The sequence below is a fragment of the Halictus rubicundus genome, chromosome 10 (assembly GCF_050948215.1).
Source record: "Halictus rubicundus isolate RS-2024b chromosome 10, iyHalRubi1_principal, whole genome shotgun sequence".
Taxonomy (NCBI): domain Eukaryota; kingdom Metazoa; phylum Arthropoda; class Insecta; order Hymenoptera; family Halictidae; genus Halictus; species Halictus rubicundus.
The window spans coordinates 4,687,590-4,710,448 of record NC_135158.1 but is presented as its reverse complement, the minus strand read 5'-3'; the positions used below and the strand labels follow the sequence as shown (position 1 = coordinate 4,710,448).

At 44.3% G+C, this 22,859-nt stretch overlaps 4 protein-coding genes across 4 annotated transcripts; all 4 read left to right on the top strand.

The window, feature by feature from the left end:
* The first annotated feature begins 1,490 nt into the window (after window positions 1–1,490).
* On the top strand, window positions 1,491–5,188 carry Osi17 (DUF1676 domain-containing protein Osi17). Its single transcript, XM_076794490.1, has 4 exons — window positions 1,491–2,121; window positions 2,183–2,412; window positions 3,026–3,786; window positions 5,047–5,188. Exons 1-4 carry the CDS (start codon window positions 1,509–1,511, stop codon window positions 5,186–5,188), a joined length of 1,746 nt encoding a protein of 581 aa, XP_076650605.1. The 5' UTR covers window positions 1,491–1,508.
* Window positions 5,189–7,486: 2,298 nt separating this feature from the next.
* Osi18 (DUF1676 domain-containing protein Osi18) lies at window positions 7,487–8,824 on the top strand. Its single transcript, XM_076794491.1, has 3 exons — window positions 7,487–7,590; window positions 7,979–8,340; window positions 8,544–8,824. Exons 1-3 carry the CDS (start codon window positions 7,487–7,489, stop codon window positions 8,822–8,824), a joined length of 747 nt encoding a protein of 248 aa, XP_076650606.1.
* Window positions 8,825–11,714: 2,890 nt separating this feature from the next.
* On the top strand, window positions 11,715–12,890 carry Osi19 (DUF1676 domain-containing protein Osi19). The gene is made up of 2 exons (XM_076794677.1): window positions 11,715–11,915; window positions 12,345–12,890. Exons 1-2 carry the CDS (start codon window positions 11,715–11,717, stop codon window positions 12,888–12,890), a joined length of 747 nt encoding a protein of 248 aa, XP_076650792.1.
* A 3,187-nt stretch (window positions 12,891–16,077) lies between these two features.
* On the top strand, window positions 16,078–17,550 carry Osi20 (DUF1676 domain-containing protein Osi20). Its single transcript, XM_076794806.1, has 2 exons — window positions 16,078–16,630; window positions 17,300–17,550. The coding sequence occupies exons 1-2, from the start codon at window positions 16,078–16,080 to the stop codon at window positions 17,548–17,550; spliced, it is 804 nt and encodes a 267-aa protein (XP_076650921.1).
* The last annotated feature ends 5,309 nt before the right edge of the window (window positions 17,551–22,859 follow it).

Sequence of the window (22,859 nt, the reverse complement as noted above, 5' to 3'; positions counted from 1 at the left end):
CTTTACAAGGAATCTACGATTAAATTCATCGTTGCTGAATGTGCGATAATTATCATCCCTACTGGAATGGACGTAATTTTGAACATTTATCACGCGAAATAAACAGCGCAGAAAGACTTGACATTAAAATTTGCCTTTTAAGCTTTTCCTCTATTCCACTTTAGACCATCGCCTATATTGAATATTTTCTGTATTGCATATTTCCTATACTGAATATTTCCTATATTGAATATGTCCTTTATTGAGTATTTCCTATATTGAATATTTCCTATACAGTCAAACCTGTTTTTGTGCGGTGCTTTTCTATGCGATTTGTTTTGTGCGATTTTTTTTTTATGCGGTATATGGTAGCGGCATTATAAAACCCTTGTAATGTTTTATATCAGTGTACATAGGTCCTTATTTATCGCACAAAAACAGGTTTGACTGTACTGAGAATTTCCTATATGGAATATTTTCTATATTGAATATTTTCCATATTAAATATATTCTATATTGGCCATTTGCTATATTGAATATTTTCTACATTGAATATATTCCATATTGAATATTTTCTATATGAAATATTTTCTATATTGAACATTTCCTACATTGAATATTTTCTATATTGAATATTTCCTATATCGAGTATTTCTAATATTAAATATCTCTATATACCTCCAAAAGCATTCCCCATCAGGGTTGCATTTCCCACCCACCACCTGAATCCCGAAGGGAACGCATCGACTGACCAACAAGCGGAGTCAATCCGCTCGGAACCTCCTCAAACCGCGAGTCCTCGCACGAGAAGCGTGCGGCCCGTTTCGGTACGCTTTCACCTGGCCGTTATCCAAAGGGGGCTGCCGAAACGCATGTTCGGTGCATACAAATTTTGAAATCTGCTTGTGGCACCGCCTCTGGCATATTCGGTGCTCGCGTAGCCGGTTGAAGAGCGGATCGGCTCCGTGCCGGTTGCAGCCGGAGAGGAGACGATAATGACCTTCCACGGAGCGGCCTGTTGCCGGAGTAGGAGGGCCTTTGACACACTTGACGCTCAGGTGAATTGTAGCCGGGAGACGGAGAAGCTCGTTGGTTAGTTTTGAGCGGGAGATCGAGCGGAGCGCGTCTCGCGAGAGCAAGAGAGAGGGAGAAGAGAGATAAAGAGAGCGAAAGAGAAAGAGAGAGAGAGAGAGAGAGAGAGAGAGAGAGAGGATCAGAAAGGCCGGATGAGGACGTGACACATTGTCTGACGGACATGTCGATGGGCTCGGTTCGGGAGTCTGCGAGGTTTCGGGACAGTCTGAGGACCTGCCTAATAGGAGCTCTGATACCCTAACACGCCGGACGACCGGTTAGCGTCCCATATTATCGAGCGTTCGAGGTCAGATCTGGAGGGGCGACGGAAGTGCTGCTACATCCACGTGGTTCGGTGTCAATTCGATCGGCTCCAAGGTGCACAGTGTCGGCTGGTCCACATCCTGAACGCGTCACATTTTCAGGAAACGTTCTAGTTACAATCTACCCTCAAGATGCAGAAGACAATCGTGCTTCTGTTGTGCATCCTCGCGGCGAACGCCGAACCAGCCAGCTTCTTCAGCCTCAAGAACCTGAGATCGTACGCGAAGATCTTCCACGTGGATAGGTTTGCAAAAAACGAGACCGGGAATGAACTGTGGGACGGGCTCTTCAGGGACTGCGACAAGTCCGTCACCTTCTCCTGCATCCAGAGGAACGCGTACTCTTATCTGGACGATGTGTTCTTCGACAGAGATAATATCACTGTGTTCGATGGACTCACGTTGAAGAAGAACAGCTTGGATTATGGGACCTGCAGGAAGAGTGATTCTCTGGATGAGAACTTGGTGGAAGAGAGTAACGACTGCGACGAAGGGGAAAGTGAAGAGGAAGGGAGGGGGATGGATGGGGAACAGACTCCCTTGGAGGAAGTGACTGGAGCCATCCGGAAGAAAGCTGTCAAGTTCCTGGCGACTAGGGACTACGAAATACAGTTGCCTGAATTCTTTTTCGAGGGTGCTGCTGTGAAAATTAGTCCCAAGGAAGTGGACGAGACCGGAGCCTTGATTAGAGTTGATTTTGGACAGAGGGCTCTGGAGAGTGAGGGAAGGATCTTCAAGAAAATAAGTAAGAAGAGGAAATATTGATTGTTGGTTTGACGGTCGTATTAATCTGTTTGTTGTTTTAGGGAAGTTTATACAGAACAAACTGCTGACCAGCTTCCTGGCGCTGTTGTTGATCATCAAGCTGATCAAGTTGAAGTTCATGTTCGTGATACCGTTCCTGTTCGGAATTGGCACTGCCAAGAAGCTGTTTCTTAAGCTGCTGCTGTTCTTCATTCCTGCGTTCGCGCACGTGTTCAAGCTGTGCTCGAGCTACTATTCCTCGCACACCAAGTACCATCACCATCATCATCAGGTAACGATGTACTCTAAACCTACCATTTATTGCGGATTTTTATCTTGGTTTCTAGTGTAACAAGGAAGTGGTTGAGTACTATTGGAAACAAATGGAAATAGTTGTTACGCACATGTGTTCCCTACCTTTCAACTTGTTTTCTATTGTGTGGCTAACCCAGATCACGAGTATTGGAAAGCTTAAAATTTCTCTCCACCCCCATGGCGGTTGCTTGATAATTTTCTCCACAATCTGAATAACACTGGCACACTATACAACTGATATTAACAGCCAAAATTGTTCTAATTTTTAGTTACACCAGCATTTAAGTTTATTTCTTTTTCGATAAGTATTTCAACCGCGTTCGTATTCTTCATTAATTTTCCAGTATACTCGTTTTTAACCAACTAACTGAATAACGTAATGAAAAGGACAAAATTCTGAAGGTACTAATAAAAATATATATTCGATATATTCATAAAAATTTACGTACATCAAAATTGTCTACAGTCATACTTTCCACTGCTTCCATTAAAATCACTGTCCTCTTAAGCCACCAATTAAATTCTTTCTCCAACGCACAACCTAGATTTTAAATTACAGAACCAATTTCACCATAATCTTTCCATTTCAGATCGCACACCACCATCACCACGTTCCAGTCCCAGTTCCAGTCCCAGCCTACTACCCGCACCACCATCACCACCACGACGACGACCTGGACACCTACGACTACGCACACCCGCACATCCAATACCGAAAAGACGTGGAAGAGCTGAAAGAATGGGGAATCGAGCCGTACGAGGGGCCAGAAGACGTTATAGGTGCAGGAGGAATTCCAGTTCGAGGTCCAGGGGTGCTTCAAGCACCGTATCCAGGTCCAGGATATCCTCCAGGAGGATACGGTGGCCCACAGTACGCGGCGAACGCTCCACAAATAACACCCACGTTCCCGGATAAGCGTCCTCTATCAGCCCACAATCTAGCCTATTCAGCCTACGTCGACAACAATCGCCGGCAAGTGGTGCAACCTGCCAGTCCAGTCGTCAGCAACCCCAATAATCCAATTGTCAACGTTCCTGTGAACCCAGTGAACCCTAACAGCATCGCCGCGGCTGCTCCGCCAGTTGCCAACACCGTGAAAAACTCTTACGGTGTTTTCGCCCAGAACACAAGACAGATTTCCGCGAAGAGCAGCCAGCTGGAAGCGAAACCAGGCGTCGCGACGCAGAGACAAGACGAGTTCTACGGGCCGATAGTGAACAGGCTCGAGGAGATCTTCAAGCAGCTGAGATTCTTCGAGGAAACCTGCCGGGAGAGGCTCATCTGCAGCATGTACAAGAACCCGGCCGTCTACTCGCCGCACAGCAATCTCGTGTCGAACGAACTCTCCAGGTAAGGAAGACGCAATTAGTGGGTTAATCGCGGGCGAGAACGGTCCGGAGATTGTTTATGACTGATGGAATTAGGTGACATTGTTGGCCGAGTGGACGACGGCGATTTCGAGGTCGGGGACGACCGTGAGCCACATTTTTACGCTCCGACTTATGAAAGTCGATGATAGACGACCGCCGCCATTTCGGGCTCTTTTTATTTAGCCGGTGATCCGAATTTTTAGTTCGTCATTAAAATTCCGGATAAACATCTAACGTCCACGTATTCCATAAAAGTATAAAATCTGGAGTCCATCCACCGTGCAAGAAACTTTAGTGCTGTACAGCTAACAATTTAGAAAAAGATGGGTAAAAGTAGGTGAAAAGATTGAACTGTCCAGCGCACGATTATGAAATTGCATATGGCTGGCGGAACATACTGTGTTGATTACTTAACGGGAAGTAAATGTCTGTTCCGAAAGTTAGTCACCATTCTCCGACTTTAATTGCAAATCTCGTAGGATTTCTTCATTTGCTTCTCTCCCAGTGAAAACGCGAAGCCTGCGCACTAAAACTTTTGACGAAGCAGTTTTTGTTTATAAAAGATATTGTTCGCCTGTTTAGCATGGAATGACTGTGCCAAAAGTAATCGTGCAGCTGGCAGTGTACGTGAATTTTGTTCACCTGGACCAATCAAACAAATTTTTATGTATACAGAACCCTTGCTAGAGACAGAAAAATCGAGGTACTATTAATTTCCATATCGGCCAAAAATATTCTCCAGCTATTTAGCATGCAACGATGGTGCCAATCGATCGAATCGATGATATAGCAAGCAACGTGCTCGAATTTCGATCGGCTCGTCCGTCGATCGCGAAGAGAAAGGTGGCCGCCGCCCCGAATCTCTCGAATCGGAACGTCGAATCGCGTTTCACGCGGTCCTGTCTCTTTTAGCATGTCCAGTTCCTTCCACGAGCGTCTGTTCACGGTCAACAATGCTCGCGATCGCGGATCACGCTGGTCTACCATCCTACTATCGTTAGTTCCGCCAGGAAGCGAATCCGCGGCCCCCTCGTTTCCGTTTAAACGCACAGACGAAGATATCAGCCAATTAGCGTCGCGCTAAATGGCGAAAGTGACACTAATATGACAGCCACGGTGCAAAACACCGAGCGAATCGGGTCAGAGAGTTTTCTGGGACGATTATCGATCGATTTTCGCGCGCGGGAGTGTGTCGAACGGGCATTTAACATTGAACATTTTTGCCGTTTCCTTCTTCCAGAGACCCGCAGGAGCTGAAACAAGCTTCCGGAACCGAGAGCTCGTCCAGCCAGAAGTTCCACAGATACGTGAACGCTGCGAGATTGGGTCAAGACGGTGGCGATTGCCTGAGAATGTACCCGTGTCACATAAACACCGAGTAAACCTGACCAGGATTTTTGTCAACGGAAGAAAAACGGAGAAACCAGGCGTTCGAGTCTCCGGCACGAGCCTAAGTGGTCCACTGGACATAATCGCCCTCTTCAGGCTGAGACTCCAGAATCACGGCCAGAAACTCGCGACAAGTGGAATCCCTGATGCTGATGGGTTTCTGATAATTCTGCGTGCGAATGTCTGGCGTTCTACATAATAATGAGCAGTTTGTTCGTATCTTTTAAGTTTGGGATCACTTTCCTGGAAGTAGACGTTAATTAGCGAGCGAAGATCATGGATTATTCCTTGATCTCTGTAACCTTGGTTCATAAAGAATTCTGTGGCTTCCGGGCTACAGATTTTTGCGTTAAATCTGGTACTTATGGTTCGAGGAATTTCTTTTTGATTTTACAACGATAGGAAGTGCTGCGTCAATTTTTTAAGTGATCACAAACTTTGTGTTAAGACATTGTGAAAATACGAACGAAGTGCTCTGTGTGTTCCTCGCGAGCGAATATTGTTACTCTTTTCAAATTGTGTAGAATGTAAAACCGTATTAGATCGAATGAGAAGGATAGAATCTCTCTCTTCGATTTAATGTTAATCGTTATTGTTACGGATATAATTTTGATTTATTAGATTTTATATATACGGGATATATGAAGTCCAAACCTTGTTACTCTTTTAAAACATTGTACTTACATGTTTTAGGCTCGATTTATTAAGATCGAAGCTCGGAGATCATTCCGAGAAGCGTTTTCTGATAAAGCGTCAATGCTGATTGACGCCTTGTCAGAAAAATCACCGGAACGCTAGTCTAATGCTGTGCTATCGGTGCGTTAGGCTAGTGCCTTATAATAAGTCCCCCCGGTTCTGCGATGGAAGTGATATATTTATAATTTCTTCGTGTTTCTTGGAACGCTGTTGTTGAATTGTAACAGTTTCAAGTGTACATTTGAGTGTGAGGATATTGTGAATCGGAATAATACGTTGTTCATTCTCGTATCTCAGTGTTTGCGTTTTTGAACGTTAGTAGTAAGGATTTATTTATTTCTAACCATTATTTACTGATACGTTCTCGGGTGCCATACCCAGTTGTTTGTTATACTTCACGGTGTAACTACGAAAAGGTAGATTTACTGTACAAAGAAATGCTTCGGTGTACGCTACCTCGAATTCTCAATGTATAATACTGTTTCGTACATAATAAATCATGTGAAAAGTGAAACTTTGTGGTATCATTTCCCACTGTAATTAAACATTGCGCAATACATAGTCGACAAAAGAAAAATGGTTTAAACGATACAGAAATTTTCCTCTCTAGATCACACTTTTCCCTTTCTATAAGAATAAATAATCAAACGAAAAACGATAACTTCTCGATTCTAGGATCACTACATAGACCTTTCGCTTTCTGTAATGTTAAATAAACAAATCGATAAAGACTCAATTGCTACTCAATAAAAACACTAATTTCTCAACTGGAATTTCTTTCCCTTTTTGCAATATTAAATAATCAAACCAGCATGGACTCAATTACTATTCTACAAAAAAATAATTTCCCGAATTCCATTTCCAAAAATACAAACTATTAAAAAAGTTTTCTCGTCGGTTACGTCGCTGAACTATTCCAGCAAATTTAAAAGCGATTTCCATTCGGTTTCACACAACTCCGGGAACATACTCATCGAGGATAAGAGTCCACATCTATTTTATCGACTGCGGAATCATGGCAATTCCCGCAAAGAACTCGTTCTCTCAGAAGATCAAAGCGCTGCAGCCATTCCTGATCGGAGGGTATCATCGAAGACACCTTATGCAAGCCCCATGATTCCGAATCACTTTCTATCAAGTTTCTAATGGCGACCATTATTCGCCTTTCATAGACCATTCTTACTTTCATCTATTCTCCTCTCACGATCGAACAATTTCACTTGTCCCTCGATTTTCACGCCGTGGATCGTGTTTTCCGAAGAGGTTCGCCCGATAAATCGAGTTCGACCGGCTTCGACGAAGGGGAACGATCGACTGACAGCGAAAATCGTCCAAAGACGTCATCGAACGCTAGATCGCGCGCGGAACCGGAAACGGGAGGGACGTCGAAACCAAAATTGTCTCACAGGGACGGCTCGTAAAGCCGTGAAAACATCGGCACCCTAGATAATGAGGCTTTCTTCTTTCCTTTCAGCCGGCCACACGTCCCTGATCAAAATTCATCGGCCGTACGTGGCTCCCATCGGCTATAAAACCGGGTTGTCTTCGTTCGAGCCGGCATTCGGTTTTAGCCTCGCAAATCGATCGGTACCGCCATGAAGTTTCTTACTGTCGTTGCGTCCATGGCACTTCTGGCCGCCATCGCGGTCGCCCAGAACACAGAGACCACGGCCGAGGCCCTTCGAAACATTTATCACAGGTGAGATTCGGGAAACGATCGAAGTTTTTGATCAGATCTTCCTACACTTACATCTTCAAAAATTGATACTCATGTTCAGAAAGCTATCGGTCTGAAAATAAAGCAAGAACTTGATCTTTATTATTTTAAAGTCAACTCTGTTTTATCCATTGATTCTTCAAAACTTCAGCTTTTACGCTTCAGAATTTTAAGTTAAGAAATTGTGACACTATGAACATTCATATTGAGATAATGATTAAAGCACAGACTCATAGTATTAGGATTAGAAGCGAGAAATAATAAGGACGCTAACATCAGTGTACTCCAATGCAACTCCATAAAAATAATTGATCTACTCGAGGCCACGATTCACCTCAGAAAGATAAATAAATGAATTTCGTTGTTCCAGATGCGTGGACAACGAGTCAATGTTGTCCTGCGTGAAGCCGAAGGTCCTCGCCTACCTGAGCAACGCTGTGAAACAAGATAGGATCGCAATCACAGAGGATCTATCAGTGGTGAAGTCCCGAGACATGCCCGAGGAGAACAGCGAAGAGTACTATCCCTCTCAATACGACTCCGTGGACCCAGCCAGGAAGGAACTCCTCCGGTCCATGATGCTGGAGAAGTTGGACGCTTTCATCTCCAGTCATCACTTGGAGGCTAAACTGCCTGAAGCCATCGTAGGCTCTAACATAGTGCCTAGATCCCTGGTGGACAACATGCCGAGGAGCTTGACCATTCCCTTGGCAGACTCCTCCAACGGTCAAGGTAGGCAAATGATCTAAAAGTCATTCCCAAGAATCCCAAAACTAGAAATACGAAGTTAACCTTTGAGAACTCCAAAGGTAGAACTGGGAGGTTTATTTCTGAGAACCTCAAAACTAGAAATTTTTGAGAGGTCTAAAGCTAGAAATTTTTTAGCTCCCCAAAGCTAGAAATAAGAGATTAATTGATTCCGATCATTTCCCCAGGTCGTGGATTCGTCAAGAAGGTAATGATCCCGTTCCTGCTGGGTCTGAAGTTCAAGGCCACGGCTTTAGTACCCCTGGCGCTGGCTCTGATCGCTCTGAAGACCTGGAAGGCCCTGACCCTGGGTCTGCTGTCCATGGTGCTCAGCGGAGCGATGATGATCTTCAAGCTGACCAAGCCAAAAGTCGCCTACGAGGTGGTTCACTATGGTCACCCACCTGTCGAGCACCCTCCCCACTGGGACACAGCACCCCATGGACCCTACCGAGCCTACAGGAAGTAGGCTAGCCCCTCATCACCCCCTAGATCGCTCTATTTAATATTTATTCGCGCTGATTTATTTATAATAAAACTTCTTACCTGGTCTCACGAAACCTTGTCTCTGTTACCAAACGAAAAACGACGGTGCCCGTCGGAAAACATGCGCACAGCACTTTCCCTTTTCTTTATTTGCCTACGCGACGGGAATCGCTGGTCGATCGAGACCTCGAAACAGGGTCGATCGTTGTTTGGAATCGCGACGCGGTAAAAGTAGACGATATTCCGGCGATTTCTTTGAAAGCTGCACGATTTCTTTCGAACGGTTAACACACGGAATCGAGAATGGTTTCGATGGTTGTCCTCGCGACTTTCGTGCGAGTAATGGGGCGCAGGTCGTGGGAGGGAAATTCGTGAAAATCGTCGTAGCAGCGAGTTACTCCAGGCGTGTTCCAGAGGCGACACCGATCGACGCGTACTACGGCCTGAATGTTTATGCAAACTCGACCCGAAATTCCAATTACCGTTCTGCTTCATTGTTACGGGCGGCAGGAAGTCGGGCAGAGCAGACCGAGGACTCTAGTCGCGAGCATTCTCGCACGAGAAACCCGCACGCGACTAGCATCGGCGATCACGCGCGAGGAAAACTGGCGGACGCGTGGTGAAACTAATTAATTAGGGGAGGGTGCAGCGGGCCCTTGCGTTGCCGATGGCTTTGATCTTTGGGAATGATTGCTGAAGCAGTTTGTGACACATGTCGCTCGTGTAATGAGTGGTTGTGTTACTAACACCTAGTAATGCTTTTTATTTACAGTCAGTAATGCAAAACATTGAGTTTTCTCAATTTTATAAAACACTGGTTAATACATAGAGAGTTGAAGTAGTGTTGCTTAAGCAATTGTTTATTATTAGATTGCGGAAAGATTGAAACAATTAAAGAGTATCGAAATATTTTCAAATTTTTAAAATTTTGGAAGGTACGAAGAAATTTTTCTTCTTCTCAGAAGGGGTTAACCTAATTTTTATTCGTGTCTTAAGCTGTGGAAGCAGCAAAATGATTTACTCATTCGAGTTAGTAATAAAAATGTTTTAATTCCCTGTAATTCAACAGCAATAGAAGATGTACCATGTGAACCAAAATAATTCTAAACAGCCTTAAAGAGGAATGCGTTTAAAACAGAAAGTAAATGAACCGTTAATAACTGTGTTTGGCCGTAATTAAGGAAATAAAAAGTGAATGGAAGATTGAGCAATCGTCCTGAACACCAAACGAGAAAATAAAAGCTCGAATCGAAGATCGACCTGTACAGTGTGTATGATCGATGGTCACTGAAGTCTCGAAGAAATGATTTACCTGGCGCACCTGTCGAAGGGTGGCTCCAATCGGCCATTTTGACGCGTGCAGGTATTAACGGAGCAGACGTGTGGAAAGTGTCGTGTTCGTGGCGTGAATGAACGATAGATTCCAATGCCAATGTTACGGTGCCCATTCGTGACAAGGATCAAGGGTCTACTCTTACTCCGTCGCGGTCGACTTCCGCTTTTGCTTGTCTCCGATGCTGTAAGATGGCCCGCCGGAATATTTGAAAGTTTCGTGGTGCCAGCTGATTGCGTGATGTGATTGTTTTATTGGGGACCGTGATCGGGGTCAATGGAGTAATGGGCATTTTAATATGTCAGGCTAGACGCATTAAAGCTTCAACCCCCTTTCCCTAATTCGGTACACTCGGATTCCTCCGCAACACGTGCTGCCTGATGAATCATTGACAGAACTTGCGCAATCCTTTATTTTTCTATTATTTAGCCTATTACAACCATTCGAATCGGACGCCTTTTAATCTTCACGTTTTTCCATAACCTTCATCTTCTTCCTTGATTACCAACCGTCCTTCATTTTTCAAATTCAATTTCTTCCTTCGTGTCAAATTGCCTGAATGGTAAAATATCTTTGTATGTCATTTGTATGTCACTTCTTTGCAAATGGAAACTGGGTGGGTTGAAATAAGTTATAATAATTATTCGCATAGTTTAAAAATTGTATACAATCGAACTAATATTTTTCAAAGCAGAATTACTGCATACGAGAACTGTATATAATTTCAAACTTGACATTATAATTTGTACACCATAAATGTTACAATTTTACAATGTAATTGTATGATCTACATATAATGAAAACGGGCTATTTAGTAAATAAACCAAACACAATTATGCAAATTTTCTCTTGCTTATTGAGGTGCCAATTTCTGCATCTGTTGTGCATGTACGAATGGCGTATACACCGACACAGTCAAATTATACGCCGTTAGAAAAATACAAAAAATTCCGAGCAATGTTCATAATTGTCAGCAAAAACTATTACCCTCAAAGATTCACTTCCTGGGTGAAGCCAGACCCACCGACGGCCGAACGAATATTAATAGGCACCGGACAACCGTGTCGACAAAAATAAATTCCACAGGTGAATTGCAGCCGGAAATTGGTGTCGTGCTAGTAGAAAGCAAACTGTCGCTCATTAATATCGAAAGATGATCGCGTTTCGCGGCCATGTGTCTCTAAAGACAAGTGACCCGTAGGCGGATCGTCGAACAGCTCGCAGAAAACCTTTCTTTCCTCGGTCGATTCGCTGATCCTCGCGACCTGTTGCGCAGTCCGGTCACGATCGTGTCGAGGCCTCGATAATCGAACACCATACTGAACGAAAAGAAAATTCGTGGCCGGATGGAAGTGGGGGCGGGCTCGTTCGTTTGCTCCGCTACGCGTACGGAACGCGCGACGATACGACGACGATATGGGGGCCCCGTATAAATAGCCTGTAGCCCAACCCATTGGCATCAGTCGTATCCAGGCAATTGTCCTCGAGCTAGAACCAGCCTTCCTCAGGGTACCATACGAGCCGACCTCCTCCCGCAACCATGAAGCTGTTCGTCTTGTGCGCCGTGTTCGCCCTGGCAGCCGCTCAGCCGGCCAAGAACGATCTGTGGAAAGGCAGCAACATGGACCAGATGGTCGACCAGACCAAGATCGAATGCGCCCAGAAGAACGACGAGGTCTCCTGCATGAAGTTCAAGGTCCTCAACATGCTCGACCAGCTGTTCCGCAAAGACAGCTTCAAGGTACTCCTCTCACCCCTCTGGATACTCCAACGCAAGCTTTCGTTAATCATCAATCTACATTCACTTTTACTCTCACGATCTTAATTATAACACCTGCTCGATATTGGGGTTTGGATTGACCTAGCATAGATTTAATTGGGGAGTTGAAATTAAGCTAGACACCTAAAAGATTTGCTAATATCTCCACTGTAGAGCCAGCAAGGCTAACAGGATGGTGAGACATGGTCCTAAAATACATCAGACATATAACACACACCTGACACAGACTTAGTCCAACTTCATCAGAAGCTTGAATCCCCCACGCACCTAATATGGAGCTTCTTTAGACCCAGACTCCTATTGAACAATGGATTCTTTGGCACCTTTAAGCACCCTTGATCCTGTAATAAATTGACTCATTTTCCACCAATAATTGGACGATCTCTTCAGGTTTCCGAGACGGTGGAAGTGACTCGCAACTCGTACCCAGTCGAAGAGGTGTCAGGCCGCAGCGAGGGCTCCTTCCTGGACAACGTACAGAGCTACCTGTCCTCCCACGACGTGACCTTCAAGCTGCCCCTGGACTCCTCCGTAAAAGTTAGCGCCCGGAACATCGACGACGATCACCTGAGCTTCGACGTGAAATTCGGCCAAGGTCGCGCCGTCGAGGAGGCTCGCAAGTCCAAGCTGAAGAAGGTGGTCATCCCCATCTTGGTGTTCGTCCTCCTCAAGGCCATGACCCTCATCCCCCTCGCCATCGGTGTTCTCGGTCTGAAAGCCTGGAACGCTCTTCAACTGTCCTTCTTCAGTTTCATCGTTTCCGTCGGAATGGCGATCTTCCAGTTGTGCAAAAAGATTGCTGCCGATGGCCATGGAGCCCCGCTCTCTGCCCACGGACCCTGGGAGTACCAGGCCCAGTACAGGTCCTTCCAGGACGAGCAACCTTCGACGCAATACGCGCAGGAACTCGCGTACTCCGCACATGCACAGTCGTAAAACGATCCGAGCAACTAGCCCCGACTTTTGTAAAATACCTGTCTTCCTACTCTCCTCTGTACGCTTTATTTAATAAATTATTCTTTGCAATGTAAACCTGACCGGTCTCGTTACTCTATGATTTGTTTAATTCCTCGTTAGGGTGGTTTCACTTCGACCGAAGAAATTGGAGGCAGTGGGATGATAGAATAGCTCATGGAACTTGCAACTGTTTAGAAAATTCATACAGTTATTATGTTGAGGTTTTACAGTTCTTCTGGATCGCAGGCAATCTTTTATGATAGTGCTTTTGCGACCATCATTTGTTCTATTTCTAAAATCCTTCAGCTGTTATTTACCGTGGGACGTCCATACTGTTTTATGTCTTAAATTTTACAGCGTTCAGGAAAAATTATTAGAAAATATTTCAATGCTTCCATAGCCTATAAGATCATATAATTTTTACTTCAGATGTACACTCTTTGATAAAACATATTAAAAAGTTGTAGTTGTAATATATCTTCTGGTGCAACCTATTGAAAAATAATTAATCGTACTTATTAAATTCCATAATAATCAAAATTCATGTACGTTCTTTAAATATGTACTCCTCGATGAGCCTCATTTAGAAGATAATTAAACATGTTACGGCTCAGAGATTTTTCAATTAATCGGGAAAGGGTGGTATTTAATTTAATGACAGATGTTTGTATATTAAGGTAATTTCCCTGCGTGTATTAGCGTCTAAGGTAGGAATCGATGGCAGTTAACACTAATCGCGTACTCTATAAACATAACCGTATCGTTAATCGCGTAAGATATTTTATCCGTTAGCGGGATAAACGTTAATACCGTGGTACTCGGATCCTTTTTCCGTAATAGACATAATCTGTGCCCTTGGTCGATTAATTATAAAAAGTCCACGGGAAAAGACCGCGAGATCCTCGACGATTCTAGTTCTAGAAGGAGTCCTGAAGTCCGGTTCTGCAAGGAGATTATGCCCGATAATGATCAGACGCGACCGCTTCGCGCCGACCGGAAGTACTGCTTTGTCTCTCGGTACTCTTTGGCTCTTGCAAAATGGGAATCCAGTTTCGTCGTCGCTGTGGACAGCAGTTTACGCTTCCTTCGAATATACTTTCCTTTTTTTTTGTGCTCTTTATGAATTACAAGCACGACGTTCTTTCGGACATCAAGTGGACTGTCTGGTGTGACGAGAACTGTCGAAATGGAGGACCTTCAGCTCATCTTTATGTGGAATAAAAATTTTCTACGTTGGTCGCCAGGAGTAGGAGTTCAGTAGAAATTTATTTCTCCACTTTCTAATTATTTGTGAATAAAATTACAATGGTCTTCTGACGTTTTCTCTGTTTTGCGTTTCACCTACTCACTTCTTTTTCATAAATGCATAGAATCTGCTGGCGATTCGTAACCATTTCCTAACGTACGGTATAATTAAGTATTTTTTACATATTGTATAATTTATTTAGATTTTTTAAGAATCAACATCGCGTTTTTAATACTTGTGTACACCTTTTATAGTTTGCGATCGACCTGTTGGTGATTTACAGTTCCTTCATTTAATCTCCATTATTTTGTCGATTACTTTTTTACAGTGTTTATTGTAGGTTGAACAGTGGCCACATTCAAGACGAATGACATACGGCTTGTCTCATTCAGATGACTGGAACGGACACAATAAATCAATGCGCCTGATTGGACAGGTACGTCGCGTCGGGACATGACTCGCGTACTTATTTATAACTCTGACAACTTTCAATAAAACGTCTTGTAAAAATTCGCACTATCGCTTCAAACATGTGCACATATATGTGGAAAACTTTAACTGACTAGATTCGATCGTTTTCCTTAAATTAATTCTAAAATTGTACTTCTCGGGATTCAATTTGTATTCGAATATATGGAGGTGAAGTATTAAATTTGAAAAGGCACTTTAAAAGGATTTTCAGAACTCATTTTATATTTTGTACCCTTATCTGCTTCTAATAAATTGTTGCAACAAATATGGAAGTTTCACCAGTTTCTATCATCATTTTATATTTATTATTGATACGAAGATATCGAGGCTGTTTTTTCGGAAAAATTTGCAAGAGCAAATAGTGAATTCATAATTTGAGGTGTGTGTATTATATTTCAAGTGATCTTTAACAAAATAAGGATCAGAAAATTAAATGGATAACCAAATTGTCGATGGTTACACGAATGCACAAGAATTCTTTGCTATAGTTCTCTCACACTGTAAGGAAGCCAAAGAGTTGAATGAAGCTTTGCTAGCTATTTTACCACGCTAAGTCTCACTAAGAATATTCTAATTGGAGTTTAGTTCAAACAGAATTCCCTCGAACAATACGTAAAACCAACAAGAACTTACGAAAATCCACTGTTCACTAAAAAATCGCCGCAAATCCAAATCCTTGGAGAACTCGCCCAAAAGTCTCATCGCTGACAGCTAAGGACCAAAAGTTCGAATTTGAACAATTGAGCAGGCAGATTAAAATTCTGCGTAATTGCCAGGTGGTCGAAAGAACCCCAAATACGCGATACCGTTCGGCCGGGTCCGTACAACGAGAACGGTTATCCGTTCTCCAAACCGTGGTTCGTAGAAGGCTATAGGCGGCCTAGAGCCACGAGGCCTATCGTCGTTAGAACGAACGCCAAGTAAGAGCAGAGAGAAAGAGAGGAGAGTCGTTTCGTCCGTCTATTCTGCTCTGTTCTTTTGCGGGGCGAGTTCCGTTTCCCGTGGCTTCTCTCGCATGCCATCGTGTACGTTGTACGCGGCGTACGCATCGGTCCGCGTACGTACCAACGTATATACACGCATCTACACGGTTTCGGGCGCGTGCACGCACGTAGCCAGACACCTGGCTGGAGGGGGGCTGCGAGAGGGAAGGTGGAGAGAAGCGTGTCGGTGCTCTATGTGCCAGTGAAATTTGAATAATTTTCCTTCGATCGTCGATTCCCGGCATGCGCGACCGAATAACATAGATTCGCGGGGGGCAAATTAAATAAAAGGGGCGGGCCACTCCTCCGTCAGTCGCAGTTCGATCGCCGATCGCTCGCTCGCACACGCACGGGTGATCGATCATCGCTTCATCATTCGTTTCTTTTCGTTCAAACTCTCAATCACCGTTCGTTAACGCGAGCCGCCCAGGTGTACATCAAGGATTAAACAAACCAGTCGGAAAAGATGAGGACGTTTCTACCGATAGCTGTTATCCTGATCGCAGGAAGCTCCATGGCCAGCCAGGACTTCCTCTCCAAGTCCCTGAACGACTGCATCGCCGCGGACTCCTGGACGTCTTGCCTGAAACACGAAGTGCTTGGATATTTGGACGAGAAACTCGGTACCAATACGGAGGCTCGATCATTGGATACCGTTGATGAAGCCATCGTCGCCAGGACCTTCAAGTATCTGAAGAGTTTTGACTATAGCGTCGATCTACCCTTCGTGGATGCTAGTCTCAAGTACAGGCCCAGCAGAAGCCTCGCCGATCTCGATGTCGAGTTCAAGGGGAACGAAGTCGCCACTAGTCAGGCCAGAGGAATTCTCAAGAAGAAGCTGCTGCTGCCTATTCTGTTGCTGTTGAAGCTCAAGATGAAGGCGCTCATGCCTATTCTGGTCGCCATCGTTGGGCTCAAGGCTATGAAGGCGCTTGTGTTGTCCAAGCTTGCTATTCTTCTGGTGATCGGGTTCATCGCCGTGCAGTTCTTCAAGAAGGGTGGAATGATGATGCCGATGGGTACGTAATTAGACTGGTTTCAGTACTTTTATGGTGGTAGTGGAAGGTTAGGTTACTCCATTTTAAGTGGCAGGTCAGGGATAGTTATGATTTTAACGGGTAGTTTGTAGTTGGAAATAGTTTCAGTAGGGGGTAGTTGGAGACGAAAAATCCAGTACGTCATCTCAAAGATGTCACTGACATAATTGTTCAAACTGTTCCTCAAGTTTCAACATTCTTCGTTCAAATTGATTTTACTGGATATATTGTTCCATGCGTGCCATTATTTTACAATCGAGACTATAGTTCAAGCGCAAAATATAAGTTCTACCTTCAAGTTCAATTAAAGTCCGTGTAAAGAACAGAATTCCATACATTCAGCTAAAAGTTCAGACCCCAATTGAATTTCACCAAAAAATGTATATTCCCATTATTGAAAAACAAACTTGATCTTTCAACGTCCACAATACTGGTAAAAATCATAAAGAATATTTACATTAACAATTCAGCTAACTTAGACTCAGCGAACCGTATGAAATTTCAAGAAACTTTCACTCGTACCTGGCGACTTCAACGCCCGGTGAAGCGCCATGTTTACGCGAGGCTCTGGCGGGCGATTTGAATCGGCGGGGTAGTAAGATGGTTGCATTAACCGGTGAAAAAAAGTGAAAATAGTGAAACTTGTTTCAGGAATGTCAATGGAATCGGCTGCACAATACGGAGCTCCACCTTTGGCCTCGACGACGTCGAGCTACGACCCGGCAGCCACGTGGGACGGAAACGGGCCATATTCCCGCGTGTGGACGCCGACGAACGGTGTGGATGCCCAGAACCTGGCATACTCTTACTATGCACCTGGTAGCAGCTCTGGCTCGTACAGCTCTTCTTCTTCGTCGTCCTCTTCATCGTCGGGCAACTCGGCCAGCTCCTCGAACTATTAAAGAGCTCTTCGAACTACTTCACCCTCCCCCGATTAACCCATTTGCATCGTAAGGAAGAATGAAATGTCCTTCTCGCAATTTCTGATTTATTCTGTTTAAGAAGAACAATTTAATAAGAAACTTCACGTTTCAGTAATTTGTACATACCTACCTGTTGTGTACAATGTTGCGAGTATATGTACGGTCTGGTGATAGTCACCAGGAGAAACGTGCATGCACGATACTGATGCAAATGGGTTAATGTATGCTCTTTGTAACCACCAGTTGATCGACGTTCGATCCAGAGCCGGAGCCCCACGTGGACACGACCAAAGAAACGCACGCCAAATAACCAATGATCCTTACCGCGATCGTCGATCATCGATGGTCGATCGAACGAAGACTGCGAGTATGGTCCCCCGTCAATATGATGGAGGCTGGTTTCATCCCCTCGTCGAGAAACTGAATCAATGATCGGTTTTTTTTTATTCGTTTCTCGAGATCCTTTGATTAGGGATGTCGACGAGAGGGTGGAATTGTAAGACGTTATGCTTCATTCTACGACCCCCGTGTACGTGTCGAAGGGTAATCAATATCTTGTCATGATCGAGGAGGACACCTGGCTTGATTGACCACGAAGAAGAGCTGATTCTGAGCCTCGAGTGTGCTGTTGTTGTTTGAAAAGGACGAGATCGCCTCCTCGGCGAGTCTCGGAATTATTTATTTGCTCGCGCGACACGATTATTTATTGTCTCCCTCGCATTTGTTAATAAACGCATCTATGTAATGAACCTGTTGTATGATCCTTCGTTCACCCACTATGATTGGTATATATGATTTTATGTAGAATTTCTTTTGGACGAAATTTTACACAAAATGTTCCAGCAATAAAAAGTGAATTCACTTGGAATATAAAAATATTTTCTTGAATCTTAATCCAACTAGTTGCATTTTTCTAATTGTTTTACTTGACGCCTTGAAGATAGAGAATTGATTCAGAGATTAATGAAATGTTAATCAACAACGGGAAGCAATTATTTCATAGAAAAATATTGGGGACCGTTTTCGATCGAAAAGAAATTAAAAATAGGGACCGGAGGTTTTCTACAATTTAGTCAATTATTTTTTATGCTAGTGTATCTGTAGATAGTTTCTGTAGAATTAGTACTGCAATTTTCTCAAAATTAATTGATTGACAATGGAAGGTAACCAATGATCGCAGGCTTGAATTAATCCACACTGATCCAGATTAAGCGGTGGATTCAAGCGCCAGATGGTATGCCACACTTCCTACAATGATGCATGACTCGTCATCAAGTATAGATCACATGCATACCATATTTTATTCTTTCATAATTACACACACATTTGAATCAATGAATGCATAATTACATTTCACCACGAATTAATATTCTTTTGAATAAATAAATAAATAAAGTGGGCATACATAATATCACAACTTTGATTTTCATGTTAAAGATTTGTATATTGATTCCTAAGATTGTTGCAAATCTTTCGACAGGTGTGAAAAAGAGATTGAAGTGACAAAAGTAACAAATTAATTTTTTATGTAAAATTGTTGACATCACCGACGGCGAATTCGAAATACTACAGGTCTCTTCAGTACCTCACCTGTTCCTTAGCAGGTAACTCACCTGAGACCTCGAAATAACCTTCGCGTAGTTCGGGGCACCTGTCTAAGATGGCGCCAGCTCTTTATCTTGAAAATTCAAAGTCTTATCAATAGGCATTCAACTCGAAACAACAACAATCTTAAATATCACAATTTGCATGTGCAATCCATCATACAGTCTATTCCCTCCTGCAAGAATAACCTGTTTGATCCTTAAAAAATACAAACTACATTTACATTCAATTCTTCCTCAATAAATTCACACATTCTCACCTTGAACACAATCTTTATCAAACAACATTTCTAATAAAAAGATACAGAATATTCATCAGGCAAGTACAGTTCTTATTTCAAGCAACATTCATACATTATTAATTCCACGCGAACATTACGAACAATAAGAGTAGTCAATTTTCCATCAAAAGTGACAACGACAAATTACTTTCTACACTTTCACAGTGACAAAAGAGAGAGACACTGCCCACTGCGAAAACGAAGGAGCGAATGAATTAAAATTTCACTAGAGCCCGAACACTCTTGTTTGTCAGGCCCCATAAAATTGAAGGACCCTCTAGGAAACAGACGCCAAAAGGGTTCGGGCTTCACGGGCCACCGTTGTAACAAAGGGATGACTGTAATCTGCCATTTGCCGGCTTTACATAACCCTTCTCTGGGACAACCCTTCCGTCGTGTGTCTTTAACGACGAACAGCACGAACCTCTCTTTCACCCGGGGGGTAACAACAACCCTTTCTCTCCTTTCCCTCGGAGCGGATACGAAAAAACCGCACTGACCAGAAAACGCAGTAAAAGTTTATGGCTCCGGCGCGGCCCGGGTAACGTTCCTCTCGAGTGTCGAGTACCGGGTCCGAAAGGATTTCGAGGGGACTATAGTCGCGCGAGCAACGTAATCCCGCGCGTTGTAGAAGAAAATCGACATAATCCGCCTTAAGCCCTATCCCTTTTCACCACTTGACCGCAGGATCGGCGTCCCCACTGGAATAAACTCGTCGTAAACGGGCCGAGAGTGAAAAGCCCTGCCGTTCCGAGCTGTTTAATCGTTCCGCGGCAAATTAAGTCATTCTCGCAACGAGCCCGGGGAATGTCTGGGACGAAATGTGTCCCACTATGCCCCTCCTCTACCCATAAATCACAAACTTATGTAAATCTCTTGCCGTAACACCTAAACATCGTAATCAACAATTTAAACATCCGGAAATCTGGTGTACACCGTTCCTTCGGCCGGAAATGATTAAATAAAAATTCCTGTGCAGTTTTTAGGAGGTGGTGAGATCTTTTAATGCGGTCTCAGAGGTACTAGAATAGTTATTGAGAGCACAAAGGCGGAATTCGCAGAAGAAACGCGAGATAATAAGTCATTAGGCCGTGAAAAATAGTTCGGACGCTCGGCGACTCGAGGCGGTGGTTCGCGCATTATAAATAATTAAGTACGAAGTTGCTTCCTTTCATAGTTCTGAACCTGTCGGAGGCTTGTTCGCGGTACGAGGATGGTTTTTCATCGGTCGGTCGCGAAAGAAAGGCGCGTTAATAAGTGGTACGTCATTAGTAGGCGAAAACGGGCTCCGGAGACTTCGACGAGTGGATAAGCACGATCGCCGCGCGGAATTTCAATGTCCTCCGGGAATATTTCTCTGCCGGGCAGAAATTCGCGCTGTTGTTAAACACGGCGAGGCTGCGCGAGGCCGATCGGAGCATGCTCTTTGATTCCCCGCCGCGTTTGATCCGATGGATTTCATATTTTAAGATTTAATAACAGGGCAGGATATCGTTTCGGAGCTTTCTGGCCGCGTTTTAACGAATTCCTTGAGAAAAGACCGGTTCCACCCGTCGGAAGGGAGGACCGGGGGCTCAACCCTTTTTCCAGAAACCGTCTCGGGTTCGCCGCGGCCCCGTTTGTGCCCCCGAATCATCGTCATCATTGTAGGAAGCGGCCGACGCGCCGCGCCGCGCCGCGCCAAGGCTTTTTTTTCGGGCTGGCGCATTCTCACGGTCCACCGAAGCGAGCCTCTCTCGGTCTTCCTCGTTTCACATTTAACAGGTTTACGATCCAGATTGCGCAACCAGGCTACAAAGCGTTGCTAAATAGGAGGGATACCTATCCCGCCACGGATTTCCCATATTTATAATAATCGTCGCGGAAAACAAGGCCGCGTACTCGCCGGGAGTCTCGCGACTTACCTACCGGGTATCGCAGCCGATGCGAGCGGACGCACACGCTCGAGCGTGTAAACGTGCAAACGCTTCACGCTTCGGGATGCCGCTCGTACGATAATTTCACGCAACGTGGCCGAGTTTCGAACTGACGCTGGGGAACGAGGGACGATCGGACCAATAACATTCATTTCATTCGTCTAGGAAGCGGAAACGAATTTCTCCTCTCAATTAATTTATTGTCACCTTGTTTGCACCTTGGTCCTCGTACGCGTTGTAAATAAATTCTAATTTTCAGCTTTTCTGCATAATCTGCATTGCTTAAAACCTGTTCGTTGCGATTGAGAATCTATTAGGAAACGAATTCGTTGAGGATGTCGGGAATAAATCAAAGAAATTGAAGAAATTCTTTGACTATTATTTTAGTCTCAATCTCAAAGTCTCCATATCATCACTCAAACGTAGAACATTCTATGATTAACCGTTTGCCAAAAAAAAAAGTGGCGCGGAAGCTGGAGTTTCCGCGCGAATTCCAGGATCGCGAACGTCACAGCTCATTCGCGGAAGTGTTCGAACGAGGACACGCGTCTCGCCGTGATCGAGTAAGAAAGTTCCTGAATCACCCGCGCTTTCTTTCTCCACTGCCCCCTCCACCCCCCCCCCCCAGCTGCGATTGCATAACGAGAAATCGATCTTCGTTGCATCGGCGCGAGCGGGTTGCAAGGGGGGAACGATCTACGGCGGCTTGCGGTGCATTGCGCAACGCACGGCGCACACCGCGCTGCGTTCCGTCGGCTCGTCTTTTCTTCGGCGACGGTAGGTGGCCTCTAAGACACGTAGGCCCTCCTCCAATTTGATTTCAATGAAAGCGACGACGAGAGGCGTACCTGCCAGCTCCGATCCGCGCGAACAAGCGGATCCGCTCGAGCGGCGTCTCTCCGCTCCGGCGACATTTAATCGCGCCGCGATATGTGACATTTGACGCTTCCTCGCGCCGGCGAATGAACTGTATCCAAGCGCACTTGCAAAATCGTCTTGAGCAACGGTTTTTTCTTTCCCTCCGGTTGGTTTTTCCCTTCAGCCTCGTTGACATTTGCGAACGTGACGGGCACGACACGTGTACAGTAGGGTGGACCTTATTTTTCGACCATCTGATTTTTTTAATGCGACCCCCTAGGTCTGTTCCAGATCCAAAAAAAAATAAGTTCTGCAGAAGAAGAACTCAATTGGACAACAGGAAAGGGTGTCGCAATCGGTTTGAAGTTTGAAAATTTCAGTAATTTCCCTTTAATTTTACATGCAACTCAAATTTTATGTTTTAATGATAAGAGTTACTGTTATAACATAAAAATATCATCTTTTGGTTGTATAATAAGAAATTTTACTTGAAAGTTTCAACAATATTGTCAATATTTTGGTTTATTACATTACGGAGTAGAGCTATGAGCGCGCCAAACGGTCGCCAACAGGCCCGAATATTCAACTTTTTAAAAAATTTCAAAATAGTTGGCCTGAAATTAATAAAA

Bases quoted from the DNA above. Each gene is read 5' to 3' on its own strand.
- Osi17 (XM_076794490.1), top strand. From the start codon at position 1,509: ATGCAGAAGACAATCGTGCTTCTGTTGTGCATCCTCGCGGCGAACGCC. The intron at 2,413-3,025 runs GTAACGATGTAC...TTTCCATTTCAG, and splicing joins ACCATCACCATCATCATCAG to ATCGCACACCACCATCACCA. The intron at 3,787-5,046 runs GTAAGGAAGACG...TCCTTCTTCCAG, and splicing joins GTGTCGAACGAACTCTCCAG to AGACCCGCAGGAGCTGAAAC.
- Osi18 (XM_076794491.1), top strand. From the start codon at position 7,487: ATGAAGTTTCTTACTGTCGTTGCGTCCATGGCACTTCTGGCCGCCATC. The intron at 7,591-7,978 runs GTGAGATTCGGG...TCGTTGTTCCAG, and splicing joins CTTCGAAACATTTATCACAG to ATGCGTGGACAACGAGTCAA. The intron at 8,341-8,543 runs GTAGGCAAATGA...TCATTTCCCCAG, and splicing joins AGACTCCTCCAACGGTCAAG to GTCGTGGATTCGTCAAGAAG.
- Osi19 (XM_076794677.1), top strand. From the start codon at position 11,715: ATGAAGCTGTTCGTCTTGTGCGCCGTGTTCGCCCTGGCAGCCGCTCAG. The intron at 11,916-12,344 runs GTACTCCTCTCA...CGATCTCTTCAG, and splicing joins TCCGCAAAGACAGCTTCAAG to GTTTCCGAGACGGTGGAAGT.
- Osi20 (XM_076794806.1), top strand. From the start codon at position 16,078: ATGAGGACGTTTCTACCGATAGCTGTTATCCTGATCGCAGGAAGCTCC. The intron at 16,631-17,299 runs GTACGTAATTAG...AACTTGTTTCAG, and splicing joins TGGAATGATGATGCCGATGG to GAATGTCAATGGAATCGGCT.